We start from the raw sequence: 27,769 nt of genomic DNA, 5'->3' as shown, positions 1-27,769 counted from the left end.
CTCCAGCTTGCTGGGCCACTGGTTTTTTAAAAAGAGACTTGGGAAGTTCTGTTTTCCAACTTTGAGAAATTGGTAATTTGAGTGGTTCTAAGTATTTTGTTAAAAAAATTATATTTAGTGAGTGGTTACTATATGCTAGACATTCTGCTAGATTCAGGTGATGCAAAGATGTCTAAGTCTTGGGTCTCTGCCATTCTAGCGGGGAACACAGACAAGGAGGTGATAAGTGTAGTGAGAAAGAAACAGGCTGTTCTGGTAGGTTAGCAGCACCTGGGAGGCCATGGCAGAAAGCCTCCACTTAACACAGGCATGGAGGGATCGGTAGACTGGGGCCATTCTGGGAAGGGTTCTCATTCAGCCAAAATCTGGAATGAAGTCCTCAGGGCCCAAGGCGCCGGGCAAGGGGGTGCTTGTGAACTGGGCCAGTGCTGACTGCCCTCTGTCCCGAACTGATCTGCATTCTTCTTCTTTGCACTAGGCTATGGGACACCCTATGGCTACAGCACAGCGGCCCCTGCCTATGGTATGTACACCATCTTACTGATTTCTTCTCGTAGCAACTCTGTCGGAGCAGTCCAAAGCACAGTTTGCATCTAGGGTTTCTTTAAGTGATTTGGAGGATCTCAGACCTGTTCATTCTAGTGACCCAACTTAAATTCCCTTTGAAAATGCCACAACCTTGTGGTTCTTGGTTTGGTTGGAGTTGCTCTTCTCTCTGCTTTGCCTGACTGAAGGACTGCTTGTTCTAATTGCCTGTTTCTGACCATATTGAAATTAAATATTTTAAGTAGTTCTTCTTACAGCCAACTTACACTCCATTCAAAGGCTACTGAAGGGCCATACCCTGTTTCTAGCTTGGCTGCTGCCAGTTACATAGCTGCATTTAAGATTCTGGTTTGACCCTGTGTGCACTGTGGGTGGTTTGAGTTAGGGATAGGAAATGCTAACTTCAGATTTGTAGCTATCATCCTTTTTCATAAATTTTGCTTTAGAGTTGGAGTAAACAGCTCCTAGGTGGGTGTCACCAGCAGTGTCACTCAGGTGCTTACTGCGGAAAGTCTCTAATATGTGCAAGAAAATCATAGGAATATCTTCTCTCTTTCCAAAAGTGAAAAACAAAGGCAAACGCAGAAGTGAACCCTGTGGCCCTTTGGGTAACTTTTGAATGAGGTTTATGTGCAATGGAGGCAGTAGGTTTGGAGTCAGTGATATGCTCTCTCAGACATTTTTCCAAACCCAAGTGCTACATGTTATAGAATCAGCCACCTGCAGGACGTTTGTCATTGAGAGAAAACAGAGAGCAAGTGTGTGTGCGTATGTGAGTACGGGAATGTCTGCACAGCAGTGCGACCCGGGCCGGGTGCGCACGCGCTTGGGAGGGAAGACCTTGGCTGTCCTGCTGCCTGTGGCTTTGGTCCTCCACACGAGCCTCAGGGCTGTCATCATGTGGTTCCTCTTCATGCATCTGCGTTTCCATTTTTGTTTGGATGAAAATTATGGGTCTTTAAAACACTGATAAATTGAAGCTTCACCTGATTTCATAATTGTAGAAAATGAACAGTTTGACCACTTTCCTCATTAAAATAGACAGTTTACGTCCTGGAAAGATGTGGAGAGCTGTAAGGGTCAAACATTTCGGTTGCTTGTTCTCTGAGGCAGAGTCCAGAGTTGCATGCTTACCTGACTGTCTCCTCTGGACACTCAGGTTGGGTCTGCATATTCTTAGATAATGGGGTGGTTAGGACCTGGGGACTCATTCAAGAATATGCTATCGATCACTTAGAATTTCCTCTAAATTCAAACTCTGTAGCTCTGTTTGATTTGGCCATTTGTTTTTATCTTTCACTGAACTTCTGGATATCCTGATGACCTGCCTCATCCTTACTGTGAATTAAGTCTGGTCAGTTTATCCAAATACATTTTGACTTACTAGACTCATCGCAATATGTCTTGTGTGAGCGCCAGAGCATCTGCCTCCTAGGGCAGGTCTGTAAAGTCTGTGTCTTTCTTTTAGACACAGTTTAAGTCCCATGTTCTTTAGTACAGGTTTGCTAGAGCTTAATTTTTCCCTTTAAAACACTCGTATATTTAGTCTTGAAGCTACATTCAGGATTTTCGTCAGTCTTTTAAAGTTTTCTCTCTTTTTTCCTCCCTTTCCTCTAACATACTTTCACCCTGTGGCCTCTGAGCCCCCTCTTCAGAAGGCTCTCCTCTCTTCCATGTGCCATATAACTGACTTCCAAAGCTGGTGAAATTTAATGCCCCCATTTTTCACATAAAAGATTTGGTTTTTAAATGTTACTGTGATGCCAACCTACTAAAACGATGCTTTATTTTGGCTGTAAGGTAAATATGTCTTTTGGCCTTTGTAAAGCTGTTGCATGTGGGGTAATTTCCCTCTGATCATCTGGTGCTCTCGAATACCTGCTGTTGCTGCTTTGTGATTTCTCCATAGGTTAAATATTAGAACAGAAATAAGCAGATTTCAAATCTTGCTCGAGTGTGCAGAAGTTTGTGAGGCCACAAGAACTCATTAATTACAAAATCAAGAAAGTGATTAATCTTTCCAGATTTGCCATGCCAATATTGGTGACAGCCATTAAGATAGACAGCTGGTCCCCACTCCAGTTGGAGCTTTCTTTGTGGGAAGTTGAGGCCTGCAGGGAAAGCTGTGCTATGAATCTTGACAATCCCTGTTTCTCCAGTAATATGTGATGTGCCAAACTGAGAGTCACTTGAGAATTTTAATCAATGGCATTGCTTTTGAGCTTTAGAATTCAAGGCAGCTCATTCAAATGAAACTGCTTTCTGAATATCATTCTTCCTATGATGTAGCCATCTGAATTTTTAATTTTTTGTGGAAAATATTACCAAGATACCAAGAGTAATTTCATAGTTTGTGGGCCTCTTCCAAAATGGTACATGTTGACTGACTAATCTGGAAAAGGTTAACTGTAAGATTTTTTTTTTAACCTGAAAATTTTTATTGGATTATTAAACTTATTTGGAGTCCTCTCCGTTTCTTTTCTCTGTAGGTTTACCCAAGAGAATGGTTCTGTTACCCGTTATGAAATTCCCAACATATCCTGTTCCCCACTACTCATTCTTTTAGCAAATGACAGAAGCTAATTCCAATTGAACAACAATACAGTACATAAGAATGTTAGAGAAAAAGCCTTTTTATCCTGCTTTCTTTGAACACATACTTGATCAAAGTTATTTGTAAAGAACATCTTTCCTACTTTTTGATTTTAACAAATGCAAATTTAGTTCTCTAAAACTTGAAAACAAACAAAAAAAAAGAAACTAGTTCTGTGAAACGGTACCTCATTTCCGGAAAATAACTTATACCAGCCCTTCTGTTCTAAGGAAATAAATCTAGCAGTTCAGAGTTTATGAGGAGTATCAGATTATGTAAAATTAAATTTGTGAAGGATGTATAGAGTCAAACACTGATCACAAATAAACTGCTTTGTTGTAACACAGAGTACTGCCTGGTTCCTGATGCAGTCACTGATGCTAAGCTGATTGATATGTATCTGCCCCAGGGCACTTTAATTCGGGCTGTAGTTATTTTTTTTAATACAATAGAGACTTTTCATTTAAACCTTAACTTTGTAAATATTGAAGTGTATAATTAAAGCCAATAAAATATGGGTTTGAATATTGTTTTAGCTTATTATTTTTGATATGTTTTGGTATCAAATTATAAAGAATTGAAAACTAATAATAACTTAGCCCTAGAAACCCATTCATTTGTAAGCAAACTGCTAAAACAAAGTAAAGGCGATTGTTAGTCTGAGTCAGTCTACTTCCTTTGTAAGCCCTCTGCACTCCTGCTGTCCGAGGGCATCCCCGTGATAAAGGTATATTCTGTTGTCCAAGCATTGCTTATTCAGATGATGGCACTATCCAGAGATGGGGAAGGAGGAATGTGATTATTTTAGTTTCCGAATTTCCAAGTTTTAAAAAAAATAATAAATTAATCAATCAATCACCCTCTCTTGTTCTTGTGGCCTTCTTCACTCTGTAAGATACTGTGTTCACTCCCTGGCTTTTTTCATGTAGACAGAAGATTAGTGATTTTTCTGGGATTCATTGAAGGGTCTCTTATCCTCTTCAATTACATCAGAATCTAAAGCAGCAACAGGGTCCCCATAAAAACTTGCTCTTCGATTGTCCCGGTTCTTGTTGAGTGCTGCTGTGAAAAGTGACAGGTTTCAGCCATGGGTCAGCATTTATTTTTAAGACACCTGATGAAGCTGGTGAAAAGTGATCAGTCGGTAACATTGTGCTGTTCTGTGAAGGGTGCAGACCTAAGTCTCCCACGTGCATTCTCACCTTGTTTGGAAAGCCGATGATGTTACTAGAAGGTAATGGTTTCATTACGGTACTCACCCCCATGAGGGCAGCAGTGCGGTCCCAGGTCGATATTTACGAGTTGCTGTGTCTAAAAAATGTCCATTTTTAGTATGAATTAGCTTTCCTCTTTTTTCAATTCTGTTTTTTGGAGCTGAACAGTGCCCATTGTTGAGAATGGGCTTCACAAAACACAGCAAACTGATGTACCAGATTTCTGTGGGACCGCCAAATGAGGACGAAATGGGCAATTTAAAACAAATGTTAGTGTTACTTCTCAGATACATGTATTTTGCACAATGGCTTGTTCGTTACTCCTGCTCCTTGACCTTTTGTCTTTATCAGTGGTGGGTGATACTTTAATAAAACCTCATCACTTGCTGGAAGTAGCTGTGAACTTACCATTCTCATTCTGTGTATTAGTGGCTAGACGTACATAAGAGGGCCCCATCTCAGCTGGGAGTTTTCATGTCTCATTGACTTGTTTTGCTGACCTATGGATGAAACAGAGCCATCACTGAGAAGAAAAAGCATGGCTGGTAGTGCCCAGTTTTTATTAATTAAATATTTACAACAGCCCTCTATGTTTTTGGAATACTATTAATTGGCAGCTGCAGCTGTATTGTTATTTGAAATTGTCAAATTTGCATTCCAAGTTGGAATCTCTCTGGAGATTTCTCTTTAGAAAATTCTTCTGAAGTAGCTGACTCAGTGTCATAACTCAACCCCTCTATAATGGCGACAAGGGAGCTGTGCTGTTTTCCAACATGATGGCAGTCATTTCAAATGGTTTCTACCAAGTCTTTTTTTTTTTTCTTTTTAATTTTGTTGTTTGTTGGAAGTTACTAACCATGTTGTAAACCTGCCCAGTTGCTGCAAACTTTTACATTTCTCTGCTTTACTTAAAATAATTGAGCTGTCAGTCCTTTGTTAGAAGTGGTAACCATGCAAGTTGAACTGTTTAAATTTTGTAATGAATTAAGTGTCCCCCTCCCCCCTTTGCCCTTCCCACCCCTCCATTTTGTAATGAAAATTCCACTTACAGCTGAAAGGGCAGAGAAATATAAATGAAGCTTTTGGCTTCACCAAATTCTCTGAAATTAACACAGAGTTTTGCTTCTCTGCTCTTTTCTCCACTGTAGGTGGTTTTTTCATTGACAGCCCCTATTGCCAGCCTCTGAGCGTCGCACCATTTATTATTCACTTGGGCCCTCAAGATTTCTTCTCTGACTTCTAGAACCATCAGGTTGTCTGGCTTGAATGGCAATTTCTATGTCGTGGTCTTAAGAGCAATGTGACCCCCTGAGGCTTTCCAGCTTTCAGACACAGCACTCTGACACCTTCTTTTGGAAAGCAGTGACTGAGCATTTTAAAGAAGAGCAATACTTTACTCAAAGCCACGGTGTCTGTTTTAAAACTTTTCCTTTGGAAACCTAGCAATATCTGTACTTAACCCCTCCTAGCATAGTCTCTTGTCAGGGAGTTTACAGACCAGTGTAGAACTTAGTGTGTGAGCTGTGCTATATCTTCTGGCAGTTTTTTACCTTTTTTAGCACATAAATTGAATAGTTGCATTCCTGACTGCATCAGTTAGTGCTATTATAATTCCTCAGAGATAGGGGTCCTCCCTGAAGCCATATTCTTTGCATGGGGGCTGGCACCCAGCCAGGGATGTGGCCCGCAGCCCGTGTTCCTTCCGGCTGCGGGAGCACCCCATCTCTTCTGCAAGGTAATTGGTCCAGCAGGTTCCCAACATACCTCACGCTGACTAGATGCAGCGCACGTGCGGTGAAGCGAGCAGTCCTGCAGTCGTCTGTAGTCTCTCGCAAATTGTTGACCTGGGGAACAAACCACTGATAGATTCTGTTTTTCTTCTTTTGTTAAATTTTGGGTGAATGTTTGAAAATCATGAATCAGTCACCGTTATTAATTGAAGAGCTGGGAATACCTCGTTAATGTATTTTTAAAACTGGTGTTGGACCCTCTGTGTATTTCAGGTTAATACTTTTAAGCAGTTTTCAGCACGTTTATCTCACTTTATTCTCGTTCTCCTCGGACCTTCGTAGCCATATCACTTGTATAAAGTAGGCTGAGATATAGTGACTGTAAGCCGTGGTCTCGGTATACAAAGGTAAGCTCTTTTATTTTCTGATTAAAGAAAATTAAAACTCAATGAACACAACATGCATATATGACAATCATATATGATGTATTTGATCTAGGACTTATGTCATGTTACTTTAAAAAATTTTTATGATCTAAATGTAAAATAGTTATTTTCAGCATTTGTTTTAATACCCTTGTAATTACTTTCTACTTGAGACATTTCACTTTTGCTGAGTTAAGTGTGTGTATGTGCAAAAACTTATGACACATGTGAATTACACACACGTATCTGTTTAAATAAAAGAATTTGATGGTGGGAAGTGTTCACCCAAGAGGATTTTCACGTCAGGGCACTCTTTTGGCCAAAGTGCTGGAATTTCATAAGCAGCAAGATTGGTAACAGTGCCGGTGGGTCCATTTATGTAGCTGTTACCTAAGCTGGGGATCAAAGTGCCAATTTCTCAAGGAGAGAAACTTCTTTGAGAAATGAATATCTCTGATCTGTGTTGTATGTCCTAATACAACAGCAGCAAGAAGCCATAAAAAAAAAAGCAATAGAAAATGAAAAAAACCAAAATATTAAGGTAACTATGGAAAAATACATAATTGACTGAGTTAAGCTAAGTATTTGCAGAACCACTTTTGGCAAGAGTCAGAATGGTAAATACCCAGTCTGCAGAGACCAAACAGACGTAAGGCAATTTGTTTGTCTTTTCCAGGTTAGGTAGATGACTTATTTCCCACCTGATTCAACCATCATGGAGTTCATGTAAAAGATACGAGGGTTAGGCCAAATACTTTAATAAGGATTTGCTTTGTTTAGTGTGTCCCATAAGTGTATTTCGTATGTTAGATGTTCTGTGCTAAGGTTGTATTTGATACACACACACACACACACACACACACACACACACACACACACACAGATTAAAATGAATTTTGTTTCATATGCCTCTAAGTAGCAGTTTTCTTTTTATTATTAACTTTGAAGGTTGCTGAAACAACTTTTTCCCATACAGAATCTGTATGTATGTCGAATGTGGCTTTGGCATCTATAAAAGGTTGTATGAGGTCTAGCTGACTAGTACCAAGTACATCCCAGTCCTGATCAAACAACCGAGTGCCCCTTACGTGCCAGGTTCTTCTCTGGATACAAGTAAAACAGGCCGGGGAGAGTCTCCTTGTTAGTGGCATTGGGCCTAATGTAAATTTCCTAGGTTGGGAGACAAATAATTGTATTAGCAATGTCAAAAGATAATTAGCTTAGTTTAATAGTTTATTTATAAATTATGTAATAATATGGGTCCTCTGCCATCACTGAGATGGACATCATTTGGAAATTCACTCATTTTATATATTTCCCTGGCAGTTTTGAGAGCCCAAAACAAACTCTGGCTTATGTTCATGGACCTCTGCTCAAGTAAGTGAACTGAATGAAATGAGTAACAAATACCCCAGTTTGTATAGTACAGCAAAGAGCAGGAGTGGTTAAATACCTTATTTTTTGATGATCAATGAGGGGAATTTTACCCTTATAATCAGTCATTCATTATAACTTCCCTGTTCCTTGGATTTCATTAATAATGGCAGTGGAGGTACATCTTCACTAGTGAGTGAGGGGGGGAACTAGGGATACCCCACCACACACAGTTACATTTCTAACAACTAGAGCCCTAAAAGTCAGGGGCATTAAGAGCAGTTAAAGCTGAAAACCACCTGCTCTGTGAATGGTCTTTCTGTAAGTCCTGTTCAGCATGTGCCAGCGCCTCCCTGGTGCCGGTGCCAGGGTGGGGCCGGTCCCTCTGAAGTCCTCTGCAACAAGAAAGGTTCTGTTGTGTTCAGACTCACTCTGTAACCACCTGAGGCTCTGCCCTCCAGTGACCGCAGATTTCTCAGTGTTAACTAGGAGGCCTGGAAGGGGGAAAGGGGCGGGGGGTGGGGGTAACAAACAATCACCTGCAGAGCCAGGAAACTCTCTACACACCATCAGTGTTGATATGTTTCTCTAGCAGCTGTTTACAGAACACAAGAGCTGGTACTTGTTATGTAAGTCCCTTCCTTTCCTAATAGCATCTTCCAGAAAGACTGTTCTAAGTCAAGAATTGAAGTTGAGTTACTTGTAAGAATAGATATCCTTTCCCACATTATTATTTTAGGTAAGAGCCAACAGCTTCCATTGATGCTTGAAGCAGTGATCTTTGGAGATTTTTAAAAATAACTCCATAATGCAAATTAGGTTATGTAAGCTTTACAGCACAGCTAGAAATAGAGAACAGAAACCATGTGGGAATCTGGGCCAGAGTATTTCTCTCCATCCAGCAAATTCCTGTGGGCCCTGGGAATTGAGTGAGTTAATACACAGAGTGCTTTGACTAGTACCTGGTACACAGTAGGTACTCAGTAAATGCTGACTATTCTTACCATGGTTGGCTGAGGTGACAAAATTCACGTTGGGGGAGGCAAGGCTGTGCTGGCAGGTAGTTGAGAAGCAGATGTGTGGCCTGCTTGTGGGGAGCTGTGTTGGTTCCCTAATGTTGACAGGTTTGGGGTGCCCCAGGCTTTGGAAGAGGACTCCTGCATCTGGGGGTCAGACAGGAAACAAAGCAAACATTTGGCTAGAGCTGACATGGGAGGTTGCTGCAGACCTGTGCTGCATGAAGATGCTCGTGATTCTGCTGTGGTAGTTTAACTGGTGGACAGTCTGCTGCCAGGGGTTCATAATACTTGCTTTGGAATTTAACTGTGCTTAGAACTGCAAAGAGGCCAAGCTTAGAATATCAAGCTACTGATTCTAAGTTTCCTACCAGTGCATCAGTTAAAAAATATATATATATATACATTTGATTACAGCCAGCCCTAGAACCTGACATTCAGAGCTCACCAGTATCTGGCAGGTAGAAAGCAAGTTACAAACCACAGAAAAGAGAGAGACCGGGTGGTATGCTTAGAAGGCTCCTGACTCAGATGCTTCTCTGTTTGCTGCAACACTTGGGGAAAAAATTTTTTTTATCCCCACATAAGGTCTCCATTCTGTCTGTTAATCTTAGGAAAAAAAGTATCTGTCTGTCCATTCATCCATCTTTTCTCTTTGTCCATCTATCCATTTATCTGTCTAGACACAGTTGGGAAGTTGCTTTTCAGCAAAAGGAAAAGTGAGATGGTTGAAGTCAGTAAGGGGTAAGCGTCGTACTGTCCGTCTCTGGCTCACACTGTGTGGTCCTCAGGAGCCTCTGAAGGTGTGCAGCTGGCAGGAGGTGAGCTGAGTGGGGATACGGATTGTGACCTCTGATGTGCTGAGGTTATAAAAACTGTGTAGACAAGGAGTGAGTGTTACCTTTAAAGGCAAATAAGGTAGATTTCTATTATAGTCAAGAGGCTTTTCTGAAATCCAAGAGAGATTTTTGTAAGCCATGTCGTGGCAGAAGTGACCCCATTCCTCCCTCAGCTGTGGCTGTTTAGTAAAATCCTTCTCATTAACCGAGGCTGAGGGAAGACCTCGTTTTATATTTTTCTTTTTGTCTCGACCAATCAGTTAACATTTTAATCACGTGGTCTTTCTAAGGAGGGTCTTGGGGCCTTTCTTGGAAAACCTTTGCTATTTCTGCAAACTGTGCTGCCTCTGCTGATAGGTAGCATGGAGACTGCCACCATCTGCCCAGGCAGCTTAGAGTCACATTAGCATACCCCAGCTGGAGCTAGGTGGGCCTGAGTCATCTTTTTGGCTGCTTACGGCCCCCAGGAGGTAATGGGATTAGCCTGCTGCTGTGAGGACACCCTCTTTGCACTGCCTAGAAGGCAGTCTCTGCTGTTTCAGTTTCTTCTACCTTGATCCTTTTATGTGGTTTGGAAGAACGTCTGCATTCAGACATCAGCTAAGTGTCCATGGTAGTTAAGAGTGACCCTCAGTTTAGGTCATTCTGAGCTGTGGCAGCAGTAGACTGAAGAAGCAGGAATGGAATAGAGAGAAGAAAGGTCCTAAATGGGTGTCTTGTGTGTGCCAGGCACTTGACATTCTTACTTCTCAGCCTTCTTGGAGGTGGTATTCTCCCTATTTTAGATAGAGAAAGCTGAGGTCCAGAGAGTTAAGGGAGTTGAGAATGAAACCCAGCTGTTTCTGGGTTTTCCTGCGATGCGGCGCTGTGGCCTGAGTCTGGAGAGAGGGTGAGGTGGTGCAGCGGGCGGCAGGGAGGCGGCGTGCAGGTGGTGAGGCGAGGCCTGGATACCAGCCGGCGGCCTGACTGTCACAGGATCTTTTGAGCTCACAGACTCAAGCCAATCCTAGGTTCTTTTGCTGGAATCTAGGCCTTCTGACTTGAGGTCATTTTAGACCAGATATCCTGGCCTAAAATAGGGCTGTTCTCTTCTAGAGCGTTTGGAAAAGATGAACAAACTGGGAAGGTGGACTGGGAGACCAGGATGTGGCTGTATAAACAGAGGCAGTTTTTGTATTTGAAGCTTGTTTTTCCGTTTGAACATCACTGAGAAATCGAGGTGTGTGTTTTCAGTTAGCTAAGGCTTAAGTACATGCTCTCTGGCCTGAGACTGGGGATGTCTTCAAAGATTTGAGCAAGACTGAAGGAAAGCTGGAAGGCTTTGGCTCACTGGGTAGAAGGAAGGGGGCAGCCCAGGTTCGGGTGCAAGTGCTGAGCAGAGACGGGTGTGGGGCAGATTGCAGCGGCCTGCTCTGCTTGCCAGGAGTGTGCCCTGGACTCGGCTTCAGGGGAGGCTGCCAGCCTGGGACTAGCAGGCTTCCTCAGCTCTGCCGGGTCCTCCGCTGGTCAGTCCCGGCTGGGTCTCTACGTCGGGTTAGGTGGGGGTGGGGGTGGGGATGGACGCACAATCTTCAGGGGAAGATATTCCTCCCTAACCCCAAGTCGTCATCATCCTTGGCAACCTGCCATTTTTCCTTAGCGACCTGCTGTAATCCTGGAGGGGAACAGGAGGAGGGACCCTTCTCCTAAAGACGGGTAGTGTAAGTTCCCGAGCAGTGGCTTGTGCATGAGGGAGAGGGGTGCCTGCGCGTGCTGGGCACACCAGCAGAGCCCTTGCCCGGCCAGCACCACGTTCCCTGCTCCAATGGCCCCATTTGGAGAACAGCAACGCAGGAGTGGTTCCCACTCCATGGACAAGAAAATTGAAGCCCAGAGACCTCTCCAAACCACCCAGCTGATTTGTGGCAAAACACTGTGGCTCCTAATGAGTAAGTTTTTAACCACACAGAAGAAATTGCATTCTAACAGAAGCTCTTTCTTAGGGATGAGATTTGAACTCCACCACAACTGTGGGAATCTAGAAATTTTACAGATGAGGAAATAGAGGCTTGAACGAAATGACTTGCCCAAAATTACACAGCTCGTATGTGGCTGAGCCCCCCCGCCACCTTGTTCTGAGAGCGCTGCGCTCACCAGTAGAGGCTTGTGTTCAGTCTGGACTTGCTGCCTGTCCTGTTTTCCAAAACTGGCAACAGTTTCCCCTCCTCTTTATGGTGCATTCTACTTACCTTTCTTCTAGACTTCTGGGATATATCCTGTGTAGTCTGAAACAAAACATACAACCAACCTGTCTCTCCCCCCTACTCCCACTGAGGGAAGAAGAAGAAACGAGACTTCAGGCTCATTCTGTTCTTTTCTGGCTCCTTTAGAAGAACTGTTAGCTGGCTCCAGGGCCAGGTGACTTGGGTTGGGATGCCTGTTTTTATTTTATTTTTTCCCCTCCAGCTGCACAGGTGGGTCTGTTCCCACAGACCACCTTTCTGTACTATAACTGAACTGTGTGATAAAGTGCAAACTAGTAGTTGCTGGTGGACAGGTCCTCGGGTGGTGGGGAGGCAGGGCAGGGATGTGCTGCTGGAAGCGGGCTTCTTTGCACCGAGCCTCATCCACGTTCTGGTTGGAGGCTGTCGTCTGTTCCTGGCGAGGCCTTCATTATGTGCTCTAACCAGAGGGGTTGCCCTCCCAGTCACACGCCTCCCGGAGCACTGCTGCTAGGGGCTCGGCGGACCCGTCGTCACGTAGATGGCCTCAGCAGTTGCTCAGCTTTCGAACATCCTTCACGCCCTTGGAGGCTCCATGAAGGGAAATAAGGTGGACATCGTCTGGGAGGGACCACTCCTTCCACATACATCATCTGGAAGGTGCTGCCTGGGCAACTCGGAAAAGCTGGAAGTACTTCAAAACGAGATGGGTTGAAGCTGGGGAAGGGGAGAGCTGGAGAGATCACGACCTTTCCCTCTGCTATTCTGAAGGGTTATATTTACTTGTACGCGGTTCCAGAAGGGAAAAGATAGTTATAGTACAGCAAGTTGGGCAGCTTGAGCTAAAGTGTGCCTCTCTTGAGGAACTGGGCTGCCTTCATGGAGCAGGTGTGGTGAGAAGTGAGCCCCACGTTACCGAGAGTGTTCAAGCAAGAAGCCAGCTGTTAGCAGACTGCAGAGGAAATTCTACCATGGAACGTTGGTTCACACAAAACACTTATGATTGGTGACACTGCCAAGACCACGTCTCTCATGTTGGTCACATGGATTTCTTGAAACATTCACCTTCACCTACGTTAACGTTAACCAGGTTCTCTGCTGGGGGAGAATAAGCAGCTGAAAACGTCAGGATTTCCAGCTTAGGCGACCGAGTAGAAGGGAAGGTGAAACCACTGACCAAGAAGGAGCACATAGGAAAGGGACGGGATGCTCGGGCCTTGAACAGAACCAGAAAGCCCACCTCCTGTGCTGAGGTCTCCCATTCAGTCCAGGAGAGGAGCCGGCCCTGTGAAGAGACTGGCGTGCGAGAGAAGACTTAGAACTGAGTGACTCAGTTACAGGGGCTCCGATGGACGTGGCCAAGGCTTCCTGTTGAAACTGGCACCATAGCTGGTAGGAGTTTGCCCAGCAGGGTGGTCAGATTTCAAGGGGGAGTGTGGTGTGCATAGAAGGGAATGGACTCTCGGGACAGTGTGAAGGTGCTTGTTAATGGGAACCTGGGAACCGGTATGGTTAGGACGGGGAGGTAGCAGATGAGGTGTGCAGTTTGGGGCCACTATGTGACAAGCCTTGGGTGCTGTGCCCTTCAGTGATTACCATTTTCCTAAATGGTGAGAGAATTCTGGAGGGTCGATTTGGACAGTTGGATGGGGAAAGACCAGAGGCAGGGAGAAGGGTGTGGGGTCCGGGACCCACAGGTACCCCACGCCCATCAAGGGGACAGGACAGGGCCCTGCCCAGGCACTCCCAGACCACTGTTCAGTAGGTGGTTTCTGCTCTGCTGAGCTTGCCAGTCAGAGAGTGACAGGCACTGGGTGTTCATTCACACAGAGGCCTTCTGCTTTTTAAAGAAGTAATGTTTTGGCTTTTTTACCTGGGCAAGTGTTGGAGCTCGTTGGATTCACTGGTACTACAGGGTCTTTAGCCAGCGTGAAGATGTAGACTTGCTTTACAGAGTACTTTAAGGAGTGGGAAAAGGTGAAACTAAGACTGCTAGAGAATTTGCTTTGGGCTTCAATTTTGTGTCTATCCTGCCCCCTCTGGCTCATCCTGAATAGGGGGGCAGGGAGACCCAGGAGTCATCGCTGGGGGTTGGGCGGGGGTGGGCGGTTTTCCCATGTCGGTATTTCTGTAGCTCTGCTGGAGACCAGGGCTAAGGTGGTTTTGAGCCTTCAAGTCAGAGCTCTGAACAGGTGCACCAAGACACTGATCCCCTCAGCCCTTGGTGTCTCTGTGAGCGGCCCTGTTTACACCAGCAGGCCACACACATACCACCTCCATGTGAGTCACAGTGTGGAAAAACATGGGAATGCTGCCTTGGACCTGGTGTCAGCAAACTGTCTTGGAAAGTCTAGGCAGTAAATTTTTCAGGTTCATGGCCCATTTGCTTTGTCACAGCTACTCAGCTCTGCCCTCGGGGCACCAGAGTGGCCAGAGGCAGTGCATAAAGACAACGAGTGTTGCTGTGGACTGAAAGGCTTCACTTACTGAACAGGTGTAAGTATAGGTGGGCCATACTTTGCCGATTCCTGCCTCAGGCTGTGATTACTCGCCCTCTGGCTTAGTCGTGACTGGACACTTCCTCCTGTCTGCTGCACGGACCACCTATCTTTCCACAAAGGCTTCCTGAGCATCTGTCCTGTGTGAGCCATGAGGATGAGGAAGGTGCAGTCCTTGCCCGTAAGGTCCCTAGGTTTTGAGTGAGAGGTGGGCACTGAGGGAGCAGGTGGCTGAAGAGGGAACTACAGGACGGGGCTGAGGCGTGGCCGAGGGTGAAGCGGGAGAGCCGGGCAGGGGGCAGCTGTGTAGAGGACGGCGGGCTGCACGGGCGAGTTGGGCCCAGCCTGGGAGCTGAGGAGTGTGGGCTGTGTTCTTGGCCAGAGGGTTGTTTGTGCTCAGGACGGCAGTGATCACAGATGCATTTTGGGGAGTATCCTCTGGTTGTTGAAGACTGTGTTTTTGGTTACAAATGGTATCTTTCAGTTCAGTTGACTTTTTAGCCAAGGGTTTGGTTACTACTGTTGGCACTCAAGTGGGCAAGAGGCCTAGAGAATTGGGAAGCTTTTCTGGCCACCGGCCTTAGTGGGCCAGGGAGTGCCACACCTTTTTAACATGACAGCCTGATAAAATCTGCCGTCTTCAGGCTCCTCTTGCTGTACTGAAGACAGCTTCGAAGGGCAAGAAGATGAAACATTCTGTCTCAAGTCTAACACTGGCTCGGGGCCTCAGTGTGTACGGAGGTGAAAGTGCTAGGAACGGGCTTCCCCTCTGTGTGGCCAGCACACAGGAGAGCCTTCAGAGATGCAGGGAGCCGACAGCTGCGAAGCAAAGCTTCTCAGCAGGTGAAGGGAACTGCTGTTGACGGAGTACCTGGGAGGTTCCAGGGACGTGAGCTGCCAACTTTCTCCTTTTACCTGAAGTTGGGGGAGGGTGCCGGCTGTGCGTGCAGCGTCCAGAGAGGCCGGGAGGGCCGGGCCGCTTGCGCTGCTGTTTCTTGGAGCCCTGACAGGCCTATGGGAGCAGGTGAGAATCACGTGCTGCACAGGGAAGGGAAGGCAGGCGCCTGAGGCCCGAGGCTGACAGGAGGCAGCTTCACAGGAGGCTCAACCAGGGCAGCTCTGGCAGCACCGGGCTGCAGACACGGGTCCTCCGGGGAGCGAGGGGCTGAGGGATTTGGTGCGGCCCCGGCCCCGAGTCGTGGGGCGGACGTGGGGAGGGGGACCTGGGAGGGTGGTGGGGTGCTAGGTAGGGAATCTCTCAAACCTTAGGGAATCGGCTGTTCTGAGTGAGGTCGTGTCTCGTCCACAGGCGGGGGCTGTGGGAGGAGGAGCTGCGGCTCCAGGGCACACATGCTGTCACTGGGCTCGTCCAGCTCCTGTTCTCTTGGGGAACGGGCCTCTGCATTCTGCTGCCTGGGGCAGGGGGCTCTTAGGATGACAGCAGGTGCGTCACTTCCCGTCTCTAAGGCGCGCTCCTTGTGTCTTCTGGGCTCTTGAAAGGGAAAGGACAAAGGCAAGCCGGGCGCGGACGGAGGTCGGGCCGACCTGTGAAGCCAGGTGTGGTCCCATCAGGCAGCCCGGCCTGTGCTGCGGCTCTGGCCTCTCCGGGAGGCTCTTGTCTGCAGGGCACCATGGTCCCTTCTGGAGCTCGAGCCTGGCCCCCGCCCACGGTCATAAGCTCAATGCCATCTGTCTCATGTTCCTGCTCAGGGTAACAGGGGAGTTTTTCTCTTTGATTCTTACCTAAATATTTCTACTGTTCTGGGAAGCCAGTTTTTTTTTCCCTTGTTCCTGGAAGTGAGTCACGGAGGAGTTTCAGACAGCTAAGACCACTGGCTTTAAGAAGGCCTTTGTCCACGTGTAGTTTATAAAGACAGCTGCATCTTCAGCGTCCAGCCTTCCCCCTACTTCCCTTCTGCACGGCTTGAGCTCACTGCACTTCCAGGCTGAGCGCCGTGCCTCTCCTCCCGAGAAACGGGCCCCTGCTGCTCACAAACACCTGGGGCTGAAGGAGCTATGGTTTGGTGGGTCAGTGGCAAGACAACGCTGATCCAGATCCGCTCCCTTCCTTGACACACTTGTGTTGCTCTGTAAGCCGCCTCCACCACCTCACCAGCCCCCTTGGGCTGTGGCCCTGACCCACAGGTGGTGGTGACCACCCACACACGAGGCACGGTTTAGAATTTAGTCGGGCAAGCCCTGGGTCCCAATACCTCTTCTCTAACCTGCCAGGCCAGGAGCGCTGGCACCACACGCTTCCCTTTCCTGACCACAGCGGCATCTCGTGCTCAGACCAGCCCTGTGCAGTCAGGCGGGGTTCACACTGCACCCCTACCTCTTAGAGGAGACACTGAGTACTGCTTATTCCCTCATTCACGTAATGTGGTAGGTTCTCAAACAGCAGGCATCCTCAGGGCTCCTGACTGGGGCCTTATTTTCTGCATCTCCCAGGAATCGGGTGTGGCTCTGGCTGGCTTGTGAGCTGTCTCCAGCCTCCAGATGGACTTCCTTTTTGGGGCAGGGGCTTGAGGCGGCAAAGGGAGTGCCTGGTCGAGGTGGGATTCCTCTGCCTCTGTCCCTCCTTGTCTTCTAGTGAGTCACCTGCCTTGGGAAGACTTCATTTACTTCAGCCTTTAGCAGTGTTTATCCCATTTTCCCCAAAGTATCTGTAAACTCAGGCCTTTTACCAGGGACCATCTGGCTTGTGCTGAACCTTTGTCCTTGGTAAGTGGCTGGTTGGGGCCCAGCCACACCTTCAGGAAGACAAATCTCCTGAGGCAGCTCTAACTGGGGTGGGGCACTTTCAGGAATAATGCGGTTGATGGGCCTGGTCCCAAGGGTGCTCTTGGCAGGGTGCACTGGGGTAGGGGTGTCCTGCTCTACCTGCCCTGTAGTGTTCTTGGAGAGCAGCCTCTAAGACTGGCCTCTCACCCATTCCAAGCAGAACTCACCGTCTGGGAGGGAGGCAGGAGGCGGCCAGTCTAGACCTCATGAGGAGTGAGGGGGCCCTGCTCAGTCTTAGCCTTTCCTCAGCCCCCGGATGGGGGCTCAGGAGGCATGGAGAGAGAAGGCCAAGTGTAGCTGTGGGTAGAAAACCTTTCCCTACTGCACGGTTACACACACGGCATTGGACTCCTGGCTGTAGCTTATTCTCACTCTGGTGATGGCCAAGGTAGTTTTTAGAAATCTACTTGAGTACCTATCTGTATCTGTTTACTGTGTTTTTTCTGAATACGCAAGTGTAAATAGCATTATTTTGCATTGCAAAGCCCTCGGCAGTAACTCTGTGTTGTGTACTATGTTAAATGACAACGGAGACCGCTGCCACCATGGATTGTCCTCCCCCTCTGGGGCAGTGATTGCACGCAGGACTGAACTTTAAACCTTCGGCGTGGTTGCAGCAGCAGCCTGCATATGTGGACTGTCCCCAGTGCCTCGCCCAGATGCCTGGCCTTCTTCATCTACAGGGACGCTCTGCACCCCGACTCCCACAGGCCGCGCCCACACTGGGGATCCTCTGCACTGTGTTGGACTCTTGCAATAGACTGACCCTCTTGTCTGGCTGCTGAAGTTTGTAATGCCCTGACATGTTGCATTTCCCCCTTTTGGATGAATAGAAATAAACGCTTCTGTCTTCAACAGCAATGGGCTGAACTGTTCTGTGCAAGGACTTACTGTGGTCAAGAGAAGGCTCTTGACTGATGACAGGGTCAAGTGCAGAAGCACTTTCCTGGCCCTGAGGACACTCTACCTCAGTACATGTGGTAGGATCTTCCCTTCAAGCAAAGGGATGAGGAGCCAAGGCCTAATTCCCATCCCTGTTTACGGTCCTTGGAACCCTGCTTCTCTGCTAATAGTACAAAAAGTTTACTAGACCTGCAACTTCGACCTGGCATCCTGGCGCAGTGAGTGGTGAGCTGGGGATGCTGAGTGACTGCTGAAGGAATCCTCAGCTTAGAATTTACCAGATGCTCTTCGCACACCTACCTCACTCTTGTCCTGACACCCACCACCCAGGGTTGGCATGACCCAGACACTACAGATCAGGACACGAATGCTCAGAGATGAAGGTACTTGCCCAAGGGAGCAGACCTTCTACTAAATGGCAGCAGCAATTTGAAAACAAAAGCCGAAGCCCTTCCTACTGCTCCTTCCCTGCAAGGGTCTTGCAGCCCAGCTGCCCCAGTAACTCAGAGCCTAAGACCACGGTAAGGCCTCAGCCCACCCCAGGGAGGGGGTCTTAGAGGGAGCCAGGCCAGGGCCTGCTGCTGCCGGCCCCCAGGTAAGTGCACAAAGGCTCCGGGTGTGTTCTGACTCTGGCTTGCCTTCCCTGCACACCCTTCGCTAGACTTACCACCACACCAGCACGGACTGCAGCAGAGCTGGCCAGGCTGGCTCACAGGGAGCAGCCAGTTCTTGCTTTGGGGCCCTGGGAGAGGAGGTGGAGGTGGTGGCACCTGGTAGAAACCCCAGATCTTGTGATCATGGGCAAGTCTTTTCACTTTTACTTTCAAGCCGGGGGAGGACATGACTTAACTCCTAGGGCTCATAAACCTACAGCAGCGAGGCCCACACAACCCCCAAGGGTCTGCAGGTGCTGCCACCTCCAGCCTGTGTTTCCCAGACTGCCACAGAGCCACACCCCGAAAGCTGCATTTACCTTCCTGCTGTGGCCTCCTCTTCCTCTCATCAACTCTCATTGATTCTCCAGGAGTTTTCCCCAAATGTGGCTGCCCTACTCCATCACCTCTCTTCAGACTCCTTTCTTCCTAGGGGACTGACAAGGAGTTTCCCAAAGTTATTAGTTTTTCTTAAAGCAAGTTGGCTTAAAATCTCTCTCCAGTTTTACCATCAAACTCCTTGGCCTGGATGCCTCAGCCTAACTACCTAGCCTCGCCTCCCATCACCCACCTCACTCAGACTACAGTGCTCATGACTGTGTCTTCCACCCAAACGCTGTCTTCTTGCCTCTCTAACCAGCAACTCCCCTCACCATCAGTGCAGTAAACGGTCACTCCCACTTGCCTCCCTTGTCATTACACACCCCCTCCTTGTTCCCACAGGGCCCCGCACACCTGTTAGTGCACTTGGCCTCCAGTGTCACAGTCCTTCTCAGTCTGGGTCTCCAAAGAACAGGGGACCTCCCTGTAAGCAGGAGCTTTTCTGAATCACATTAGGCCTGTGTGCCAAGGCTGACTGGCTGTGGGTGCCTTCCCCCATGCAGGGCACAGCTGCCAGGATGAGAACTGCCGCCCTCACTCCCTGCACTCCTTAACTCTGGGACCTCGGGCCTGGAAAAGCCTAGAGCAGAGCAGGCTGGCCCTTCTGGACTCACTCTTTCCCCAGTTGACCAAGAATGTGGGTCCCATAAATACGCCCTCCAGCCTGTGAGTGGCAAAGGGATCCTAAATGTGCCCTGGAGCCCCTGCCCTGGCCTCTGCAGAGCACCTGCCACAGCCGGGCCCTTGGCTGCCCCCACCCTGCTTCAGGGCAACTCACTCACCACCTTCCCCTCGTCGGGGCCTGCATCTCGGCCCGCTTCCATCGAAAGGCTGGGTGTAGGGGGGTCCTGGAGGGCAGGTCAAGCAAGGAGGGGACCTGTAGAGTTGGGGAAGCATTGCTCTTCTTCCTGCTGCAGAGAAAGGGGATGAGGTGGTAAAGGATGGCAGAGGGTCTGGGAGCCTCGTCCCTGTGGTGCCATAATGTGAGGACCACCAGTGAACCGAAGAAAGGGGCTTTCTCAAAGATGAAGCTGGCCATCCCACCACTTTTCCTGAAAGGTTTAACAGAACATAAGTGGACTTTGGGTACTTTGCTTTTCTGCTCTTTAGCTGTTTTCCCCTCATGTTCACAGTTGGGCCTGGAATCCCTCCCATCTCTGCCTGGTGAGATGCTTTGTCTTTCAAGGTCTTACCATACCCTTAACTCCTGTAAAGACTTCCCTCAACCCAAATACACAGATCGTATCTCACCGGTTATTTCTCACAGAGGGGCAGTGCTCATGGAGGCGCAGGCACAAGCCTCCCAGAGGACAAAGCCTGCATCTCCTCTCACCCCACAGGCCTGGCACATCTTGGCTGCTCGGAAGTGTCTGAGTGGATGAGTGGGAGGCACCGCTGGAGGCTCACACACACCTACTAAACGGCCCAGAGGGTGGTCTTCTCTGCCTGCCTGTGGGGGCGGGAAAGTGTGGGGCAAGAGCACATAATGATACAACTGACTTTTACAAAGCAGTTCTGTTTGTACCAAAATATTTAATGAATATGCTGTTAAAATAAAAGCAACAAAAGAAATAGTAATACAATTTTACTGGTTTATATTTCAGCTGATAAAGCTGACACACTGAAACTACCCTAGCACAAAGTCCACACACCTAGTTTTAGATGGGCTTACAGCTGTTTGGTAACTGAACAAGACAGACACAGAAAGCAGTGGAGGGGGTGGTTTTGGGGGTGGGGGGTGGTCAGAGGTTGCCCTTTGTTACCTCCCGTATCACAGATGACCTCAGCAAGCGTTAGTACAGCCAACAGGAAAATAGATACAAAACAATCCAAGTGTCTTTATATACAAACCAGTGCCTCTTAGAACCAGCTACCAGAAGACAACAAAGTCACCTGCGAGACAGCCTGTCAGCATTTCACTATATAAATTAAAAGTCTAAAGTTATTATTTTTTTAAAAAGGTGCTAAAACCTCCATTCCATAGTTTTGAAGTGAGAACTTGCAGCCCATCTGAACAGTGAGGTTCGCACCTAGCCTCACCCTGGGGAGGGCCCAGGGCCCAGGCAGGCAAGGACACAAGCCAGGAGCACGGGGGCCTCTTGGCCTGTGGGTCCTGCGAGTGCGTGCACGGATGGACACACACACACAGACACACACACACACACACCCACCCTCAGAGTCTTTCTCATCTGTACACTGGGAGCCTTGAAGTGAAGGAGCTCTTCACAGCTCTCGAACAGCCAGACGGAGAGCAGAGCCCGACAAACTTTGAGTGAAAATAAGTGCCCAAATAACCACATAATTAAGTTGTGCAGATCAGTCCTAGTCTGGGATTTAAACACTGTCAATTGGGTGCATTGGAAAAAGATATTTATATATATATGTATACACACACACACATACACACACATTAAGCAAAATAAGATTTGTCCAAGTTATGATTAATCCAGTCTCACAGTCGGTCAAGTCACCCACCCCAGCACTGTGGAGTCATTTGGCAGCTAACACTAAAAACGACAGGAACTATGAGAGTTGCATAGAATTGATCAGAATCATGTGAATAATGCCAAACCAAAAACCTGTGCATCGTAGAGTAACAAAACTAGGTGGCTTCAACTACAACCATGAAACCCTCCTATTTAAAACAAAGTGCTTCTCCATGTCTACCTGGAGGACCCTCTGCTGGCACTGAAGCAGGTAAGAATTATTTGAGTTAATGATTCCCTGCCCCCCCATATATATATATACATATATATATATATATAGTGTGTGTATTTAAAAAAAAGATTAAAGGTTTAGAAAAAAACCAATAGCCTGAAGGATCCCCAAACTCTTGATAATGTCAACTCAGCCCCTGGGCCTGGCAAGGAGCTGACCTACGCTGGAAAGCGGCCTGGGAGGTGACGCTGAGGAGTGACTTTCTAGAGCACGTCCAGAGCATCAGGTGAGCTGGCAGGCCTGTTAGTATCAGTAGTTAGGAGGCCTTACCGCAGAGGCTGCCTGCTTCATGAGCTCTGGGCCAGTGACCTACCGACATGCTTCTATGGATCTGACTTAGGTACATTCTGGTCCTGGGACATGTCACAGAATCACACATCTGGCCAAAGAAGGCAACAAAAGGTGTCGTGTTTTCTGAAGATGTCTGGAGGCAGCTCTGCTCTCAACAAGTCTCTTTCCCTTGAACGCCAGTTGCCGTCTTTATGGAGCTCAGTGTTCGGTTAAACCACGTCTTCTTGGCTGCCTGTACCTCATTCAGGGCAAGGCCTAAATGGTGCTCCAAGTCCTGGAAGAGGAATGATGTACATGAGGATGCTGGTCTCCAGTGCCAGTGACACTGCCTCCCTAGAGCTGAGCCAAGAATTCGGTCTATTTACTCTTGAGAAGCCTCTGGAAAGTCCCCCAGTCTCATACTGGCATAGAAAGATCTGGAGTGCCCAAAACTTTGGGATCTTTACCAGTTAAGACCTCCTCATTTCCTTCCTCGTCTACTTATTAAAACAGCCTCCTATCTGAGTGACTCCGTCTCTGTCCACCCACCGCAAACCAGGAGACAGACCTAATGCTCTAGTTAAGAACACACCATTAATTTCCAGCAAAAGCCTTTAAAGTCTAGACTAGCAAGGCATCCGGGATGCTTCACAAGCTGGACTGACCCACAGACCCTCTTCCAGCCTAGCACCCACCTCCACCCCTACTTCCTGAAGCTCCTCACTGGGCAGGCCCTCTGAGCTGCTGGACATGCCACGCCCCCCAACCAGGAATGCTCCCTATTCTTCTGCAGTTGCAACCCCTGTTCATTCTTTGACCACAACTCAGATACTGCCCATGGTGAGGCCTTTCCTCATTATCCTGGACAGTCACACAAGACATTATCTCAGCTTTGCTGTTCCAGTGCCTAGAACAAGGACTGGGCAAAGAGCAGATGCCCAGTGAATGTGTATGATGCAGAAGACCAGATCTTGAGCTTCAGTCCTGAACTTGGTTCCTTCCACAAGCAGTGCCTAGGGCCTACCTTGTGCTCAGCATTGGTGCTGACTGGAACTAGCCATGCAGTATAAAGATGACCAAAGTAAGCCTCAGTTTCTTCATCAGAAAAGGAGCCTCAGAAAAATTAGGTAACATGTCTAAAGCCACAAAGCTAGTTAAGTGATGGGAGCTGGACATAAAAGCTCCTATTTTGAAGCCCTCAGATGCTGTACTGAGCCGTTTCTGTGCATTATCTTATTTAGTCCTCAAAGCAAACTATCAGACAGGGACCCTCATCACCTCCACATGCAGATGGGGAACCGGAAGTGTAAAGAGGTTACTAACCCAAGGTCAAAGAGTGGTGGTGCAGCTGTGATTTCAAAGCTTGTGTTCTCTGCTCTACCTAAAAGGTGCCAAGTTTGATGGATAATTCTCATTATGAGAAAGTCCAATCCTTAGGACAAGCTATATACTCATTAAACATCCATACGTAAATAACAAGTAATGGACTTCTTCCCATGAGGACTGTGGTCAAAGTTTAAAAGGGAAAAAACCTCAAGCCATAAAAATAATTTCTGGGGTTTCTAGTGCACACGAAGAAATCCAGCCCACACACAGGAGCGGGTCCCACTGCACGGGAGCAGAAACAGCCTTTCACCCACTGCGGGCCTTGGAGTGGGGGCTGGGCCGGGCGTGGCTGTTACCTGTATCTTACACTCGGCTTCCACCAACTGCAGCTTGGTTTGTGCCAGCTCTAGTTCCATTTCTCTCAGCTGGTTCTTGAGCGTTTCCTTCTCCTCATCTGTGTCCTCATCTAAAACATCCTGAGCTGAGGTGACGCCCTTTATGCGCCCTTCTTTGTTGAAAAATTCACGGCAGCGCTCACAGTCATCCACTTTTTGCTGAAATTGAATGTCAGATGTGAACAAAGACAAAGAAGACGGGAAGGTGTGAGCATCTCCCTTCTGGGGAGCCAAGACATGGCTTCTCAGTTGAGCACGACAGCTTCTGAAAGACCATGTTCTCTCTGTAAACTGGCAGAGGGCCTACTCGAAAAGCCACCTGGTGGTGTATATCAAAAGCAACACAACTATTCTTATGCCTTGGTCCAGTAATCTCTCTTCTAGGAAACTTGGCTAGAAAACAATGAACAAGCAGTGACTACATAAAGATTTATGTACAAGGATTTTCACCGCAGAATCAGAGATAGAAGAAAAGGGATGGGAAGATAAAGTATCCAATTATTGGGAGAAATTACATTTATACAATGAAGTATGCAGCCTGTAAAAAATTTTTGAGGAATTTTCCTAACATGGTAAAATGTTTCAGTGCTGGGTGAACTAGGACACAAAAATGTATTTAAAGAATAGTTACAAATATATATCATATTTCATGAAAAAAAATGCCAATGACTGCAAGAAACATCATTTCGTGTTCTTCTAATAAAGTATTCTGCCAAATAAACCACAGAAAGCCATCAGTTACAAAACGTCCCAATTTTAGAGTAAATGTTAAAAAAAAAAGTGTATCTTAGAATGAAAGAAATTCTGTACACTAATGGAAGTACAGAACAAAGACTGAAAGCATATACACCAAAGTGTTAGTACTGATGTTATCTGAGTAATAATATAAGGGTTTTTATTCCCTCCTTTACTCTTATGTTCCAAATTTTCTGCAGTGAACATTATTATTAGTTTTAGAATCAGAAAATAAATTTTATTTAAAAAACAGATACTGTTGGTTAAACACTACTTATGTAGTATCATCCTGGTATCATCCTGCTCCTGGTAAAATGCTGTTTTGTGCAAATGTGGCCACGAGCCATGGACTCTACCAGGTTTCTGCCCACTGTTATGTTAGTAAATATGTTAGTAAAGTATCTTTCAGTAAATTACTCATCTTAGTAAAATCTGACAAGTACTCTAATACAGGTAGCTTAAAGAAAGACAGCACCAAGTTACAACCTGGCAACAAAACATTAAAAATTAGAGTTCTCGTTGTACTTGGGTCCATTAGAGCAGAAAGAACTGAGCTCAGAGGGGGAGTGTCCCCATTTTACAGAACAACGTGGGGAGTGACAAATCACCACAGGGGCCTGACATCTGCACCCCACCTCCAGCAAAATCTGTTACAGGACTCCTCCACCTCAGCGTGGGGCTGCAGTAATCACAGACATTTGGAAGTTGAGGTGTTTTGATTTTTAATTTTTCAGTTTTTTATTTTTTGATTTTTTACAGTCAAGTTATCCAGAGGAGAACGCATACTGCATACTTCATACAGGAACACCTGTATTTTGAGATCTAAAGCCAGCTCTCCTGTTCTCACCTGCACTCCTCCCAGAGGACACAGGCACAGCCCAGGTGTTAGCTGTAACACCGGGGAGCCAGGCCCGGACAGGCGCCTTACCTGGTGCTCTACCAGCTTCTCTCACTTTTGAAATCAAAGCAGAATACCCCCTCCCCAAATCTTCTGTGCTGAAATGAACTAGGTGGTATAAAGTCTCTTTGGTAAAGGAACACTTACCCGAATTTTCTCAATTTCCATTTTATTAGCAGTCTGCTGCTTCTCCAATCTTTCACTCAACTGAGAACAAATCTAAGAAAACAAACATGATATAAAATGACAATCTCTTTAGCAATGCCATCATCTGCATAGTTTGGGCTCAGGATGAATTCTGCAGAGGAAGGTGGACTATGATGAGTGGAATGAAGATGGTACCACGTGGGAGGGGGTGTGATGACAGGTGAGCAGAGGTTCCATTCCCCTGCACCCGTCGGCCTAGGACTGGCACAAAATTTTTAGTGCCACAGTTCAATGGCCGATGTTTACAAACACTTGCCAGGCTCAAGCCAGCAAGAGATCCCAGTACAGGAAGGAATAAGACCAATTCGGTTATGTTCTCAAAATGCAACCGGCCAGGGAGAGAAGTGGACCGTACGCGAACAGAAGGCCATCATTCTGGGTCTGAAACGCTCCCAAGAACACAGAGTAGCTTTCATTTATTAAGTGACTACTTATGTGCTGGGAACTATGCCAGGTGCTCTGCAAACAGAACCTTGTGGACTCCTCACAACAGTTCTCCGAGAGAGCGATTATTTCCCTTATTTTACAGCTGAGAGTCAGTGAGGTAACTTGTGCGGTGAAGCGAAGGGACCCGTCAGAGCGAGTGGCAGAGCCAGGACTCGTGTGGGTGTGGAGAAGACACAGCTCGCGCAGGCAGGCAGGGCTTCTGGAGTACACGGCCCGATTCCAGGGTGCATGGACCCACCTGCTTGTAGTCACCGATGATAGAACTGTTTTTTTTAATCTCAGATTCTGCCTTGTCAAGTTCCCGACGGCACATTTCTTTTAACTGCATACATTAGGAAAAGCAAAAGTGAGTGTTTCAAGGCAAACGTAAAGGAAGCTCTGGCGCTAGCTGCTTAGTGCTGGGCTTTCCCAAGAGCACCTGGCCTAGCTCTGGAAGGGCTCTAATTCTCCCACCTTCTTCCTTCTCTCTCAGCAGTACTAACCCCATTCCTGATGCCAGGAGAGAACAGTCAGAACTTCTGAAAACAACAAACCCTATTTCAGACTGGAGCTTTTGCTGAAGTTCCTCCCTGTCAATGCAACCCAACCTGGGACCCTGAGCTAAGGCGGTAACACAGCAAATGCAGAGGAAGAGTTACTGGCAGGACCGTGGCTCCTTCAGTACCTCGTCGATTATGTAGAAAGGGCCTCCTCATCTCTCTTCAGCAGTCTGACTGAGATGAGAGGGTGAGCTGTCATGGGCAACTAGCCTGCTCCAGTGTGTGCAGCACTCAAAGCTCTTCCCATGGCTGCAAGTCTGTGCCCCCAGGGACTGTGGAGAGCTGGCTCGGGACAAGCCTTCCAGAGTTTGCTCTGCAGGGGCTCTGTCAGTGGACAGGCAGGGGAAGAGCCAGACACTGTGATGTCTGGTTTCTTTCTGCAGAAAATGCTAACCCTCTTCTTCGTCACACTAAGATGTTGACACACTGGAATTTCTCCTGCCCCAGTGAAGGATGGGTTTTTGCCCCACTGTCTCCTCCTACATTTTAATTATTAAGAACCATTATGCTTTACACAGGAAACAGAAAAGGCCTTTGGAGAGAAACTGAAGCCAGCTGTCTCTGGGTTCTCCAGTGCCAAGAGGAAGTCACCAGCCAAATTCCTAGCTCTCAAGACACAGAAGAATGTGGGAGGGGTGAAGCTCCCCTTACCTGAGCAGACTCTTCTTCTAGCCGTCTTTTCTCTTCTTCTGCATCAATCAACTTCTGTTTGGTCATAAGCAGCTCCTTATTCAGTGCATCTGCCTTTTCCTCAGCCTGAAACATTTAAGAGATGCTGTTACAGAATAAGAAGTGAGAACTGGGAGGGGTGTGAGTTATTCAGCACAATCCCATTTTAAGATGAGGAGGACACTGTGATCCAGAGAGAGGACATGATGTGTCCTAGGTCACGCTGAGAGTACACTCATGTAAAGTGTCTAGCCCAGTCTCCTGCATAGAGGTAGTGCAGGGCAGTGGTTAGGAGCTCCCCCTTTGGCATGAGACAGCCTGGGCTCAACTTCTATCGCTCCCTGACTGTGTGCCACTTAGATAAGTCACTAAGAACCTCTCTGAGCTTCAGGATCTCCATCTGAGAGG

The 27,769-nt window shown here is 47.3% G+C and overlaps 3 protein-coding genes across 16 annotated transcripts in view; 1 reads left to right on the top strand and 2 right to left on the bottom strand.

Moving 5' to 3' along the window:
* The window catches only part of STRBP (spermatid perinuclear RNA binding protein), a 113,367-nt gene extending 105,941 nt beyond the window's left edge, over positions 1-7,426 (top strand). For 4 of the 6 annotated variants that reach the window (XM_072960092.1, XM_072960093.1, XM_072960094.1 and 1 more), the window contains 2 exons: positions 479-523; positions 3,036-3,664. In XM_072960092.1, coding sequence (XP_072816193.1) covers positions 479-523; positions 3,036-3,112 — 122 coding nt within the window. In that variant the 3' untranslated portion in view covers positions 3,113-3,664. Of the gene's footprint in view, positions 1-478; positions 524-3,035; positions 3,665-6,356; positions 7,050-7,184 lie in introns of those variants that run through there. The other 2 variants (XR_012072258.1, XM_072960096.1) reach the window with 2 other exon arrangements.
* On the bottom strand, positions 3,734-20,523 carry LOC116280359 (uncharacterized). Of its 2 annotated transcripts, none has more exons than XR_012072259.1 (4): positions 6,308-6,405; positions 6,118-6,197; positions 4,762-4,853; positions 3,734-4,201 (listed from the first exon to the last, which is right to left on the bottom strand). XR_012072259.1 is itself a non-coding variant. In XM_072960097.1 (4 exons), exons 1-4 carry the CDS (start codon positions 20,310-20,312, stop codon positions 7,665-7,667), a joined length of 741 nt encoding a protein of 246 aa, XP_072816198.1. In that variant the 5' UTR covers positions 20,313-20,523; the 3' UTR covers positions 7,127-7,664. The 2 variants fall into 2 exon arrangements, 1 of the variants encoding a protein (XP_072816198.1); XM_072960097.1 differs by lacking the exons at positions 3,734-4,201; positions 4,762-4,853; positions 6,118-6,197; positions 6,308-6,405 and adding exons at positions 7,127-7,678; positions 8,182-8,376; positions 8,887-9,045; positions 19,940-20,523.
* A 147-nt stretch (positions 20,524-20,670) lies between these two features.
* The window catches only part of RABGAP1 (RAB GTPase activating protein 1), a 134,593-nt gene continuing 127,494 nt past the window's right edge, over positions 20,671-27,769 (bottom strand). For all 8 annotated transcript variants that reach the window (XM_006205533.4, XM_072960088.1, XM_031677513.2 and 5 more), the window contains 5 exons: positions 27,344-27,448; positions 26,392-26,475; positions 25,647-25,718; positions 23,828-24,025; positions 20,671-22,440 (listed from right to left, as the gene is read on the bottom strand). In XM_006205533.4, coding sequence (XP_006205595.1) covers positions 22,318-22,440; positions 23,828-24,025; positions 25,647-25,718; positions 26,392-26,475; positions 27,344-27,448 — 582 coding nt within the window. In that variant the 3' untranslated portion in view covers positions 20,671-22,317. The remainder of the gene's footprint in view (positions 22,441-23,827; positions 24,026-25,646; positions 25,719-26,391; positions 26,476-27,343; positions 27,449-27,769) is intronic.

The sequence above is a fragment of the Vicugna pacos genome, chromosome 4 (genome assembly GCF_048564905.1).
Source record: "Vicugna pacos chromosome 4, VicPac4, whole genome shotgun sequence".
NCBI lineage: Eukaryota > Metazoa > Chordata > Mammalia > Artiodactyla > Camelidae > Vicugna > Vicugna pacos.
This window is presented reverse-complemented; position numbering and strand designations above follow the sequence as displayed.

Bases quoted from the DNA above. Each gene is read 5' to 3' on its own strand.
- LOC116280359 (XM_072960097.1), bottom strand. From the start codon at position 20,312: ATGGGAGGGATTCCAGGCCCAACTGTGAACATGAGGGGAAAACAGCTA. The intron at 9,046-19,939 runs GTGAGTGAGTTG...TCTGACCCCCAG, and splicing joins GCCCCGACGAGGGGAAGGTG to ATGCAGGAGTCCTCTTCCAA. The intron at 8,377-8,886 runs GTAAGAATAGTC...TCCCCCTTCCAG, and splicing joins TGTCACCTCAGCCAACCATG to GCCTCCTAGTTAACACTGAG.